Raw genomic sequence first — 1,315 nt, 5'->3', positions numbered from 1 at the left:
ATTTACTTTATCATATCTACTTTATTATTTCTACTTTATCATTTCTGCTTATCATATCTACTTTATCATTTCTGCTTATCATATCTACTTTAACATTTCTGCTTAACTTCTGCTTAACTTATGCTTACTGAAAGCTTCCGTGGCTCAGTCGGCAGAGCGAACGGCTGTTAACCGTTAGGTCCTTGGTTCGATCCCAAGCGGAAGCGTCTTTTTTACTATTATTATTAACCTTTATGCTACTATTATTATTATTATCATCTTATTCACTTATTATTATATTATTATATTATATTATTATGTTCTTTTTTTATTCCCTTATTCCCTTATTCTTTCTCTTTAGTAGATATATTCTTATATTTCTATTTCTATTTATTATACTTATACATGTATATATGTATATATCTTTTTATACTTCCTTAGTATTTTACTTAGTATTTTACTTCCTATATCCTTATTAGATGTACCTACTTTATACTATTACCTATATGCTATTCTTATCCCTTTATACTATACTATTCTATTCCTCTTATACTATTCTTATCCCTTTATACCTTTATACCTTTATATTCTTATACTTTTATACTTTTATACTTTTATACCTATAACCATTTATACCTTTATACCTTTATACCTTTATACCTTTATACTTTATACTATTTCCTCTTATACCACCTATTCTTATTATAAAAATACGCCCCCCGTGGGGCTCGAACCCACGACCGCGCGGTTAAGAGCCGCGCGCTCTACCGACTGAGCTAGGAAGGCTCACAGATTATTAGTATTCTTGACTTCTAGACTATGACTATATTTATATATATTTTTATATTTATTTAAATTTTATTTTATTATTTATGTTTATTTTATATATGTAATGACTTATTATATTTATTCCTTTTTATTTCTATATTTCTTTATATATTATATATTACTTATTACTTATTACTTATTACTTATTTTATACCTATTATATATAGACTATCTTTACTATACCTTATTCTTATTTTTTACTTTTTACTTTTTACTTTTTATTTCTTCTATGTATATATATATATTATATATGTACTTATGTACTTCTTATTCTTTTATGTATATATGTACTTATGTATATATTTATATATTTATATATGTATATATTTATATATGTATATATGTATATATGTACCCTCTTATTATGTTTATCCTATTATTACCCTTCTTATTACTCCTTATAACTTTATCCTATTATTACCTATTCAACTTATGCTTATCATATTTACTTTATCATATCTACTTTATTATTTCTACTTTATCATTTCTGCTTATCATATCTACTTTA

The 1,315-nt window shown here is 24.1% G+C and overlaps 1 protein-coding gene across 1 annotated transcript, besides 6 other annotated features; it reads left to right on the top strand.

Moving 5' to 3' along the window:
- Positions 1 to 148: 148 nt before the first annotated feature.
- EDI_235300 (uncharacterized protein) lies at positions 149 to 1,211 on the top strand (the record flags this gene model as incomplete). Its single annotated transcript, XM_001736586.1, has 3 exons — positions 149 to 394; positions 421 to 700; positions 975 to 1,211. Coding segments are annotated over 3 exons (763 nt in total), but the record flags the coding sequence as incomplete, so codon positions are not given.
- Positions 213 to 298: a microsatellite.
- Positions 300 to 442: a microsatellite.
- Positions 341 to 411: a microsatellite.
- Positions 806 to 956: a microsatellite.
- Positions 819 to 1,004: a microsatellite.
- Positions 1,036 to 1,161: a microsatellite.
- Positions 1,212 to 1,315: the final 104 nt, after the last annotated feature.

Source organism: Entamoeba dispar, genomic scaffold (genome assembly GCF_000209125.1).
Source record: "Entamoeba dispar SAW760 scf_1105229459991 genomic scaffold, whole genome shotgun sequence".
In the NCBI taxonomy this organism is placed as follows: domain Eukaryota; phylum Evosea; order Mastigamoebida; family Endamoebidae; genus Entamoeba; species Entamoeba dispar.
This window is presented reverse-complemented; position numbering and strand designations above follow the sequence as displayed.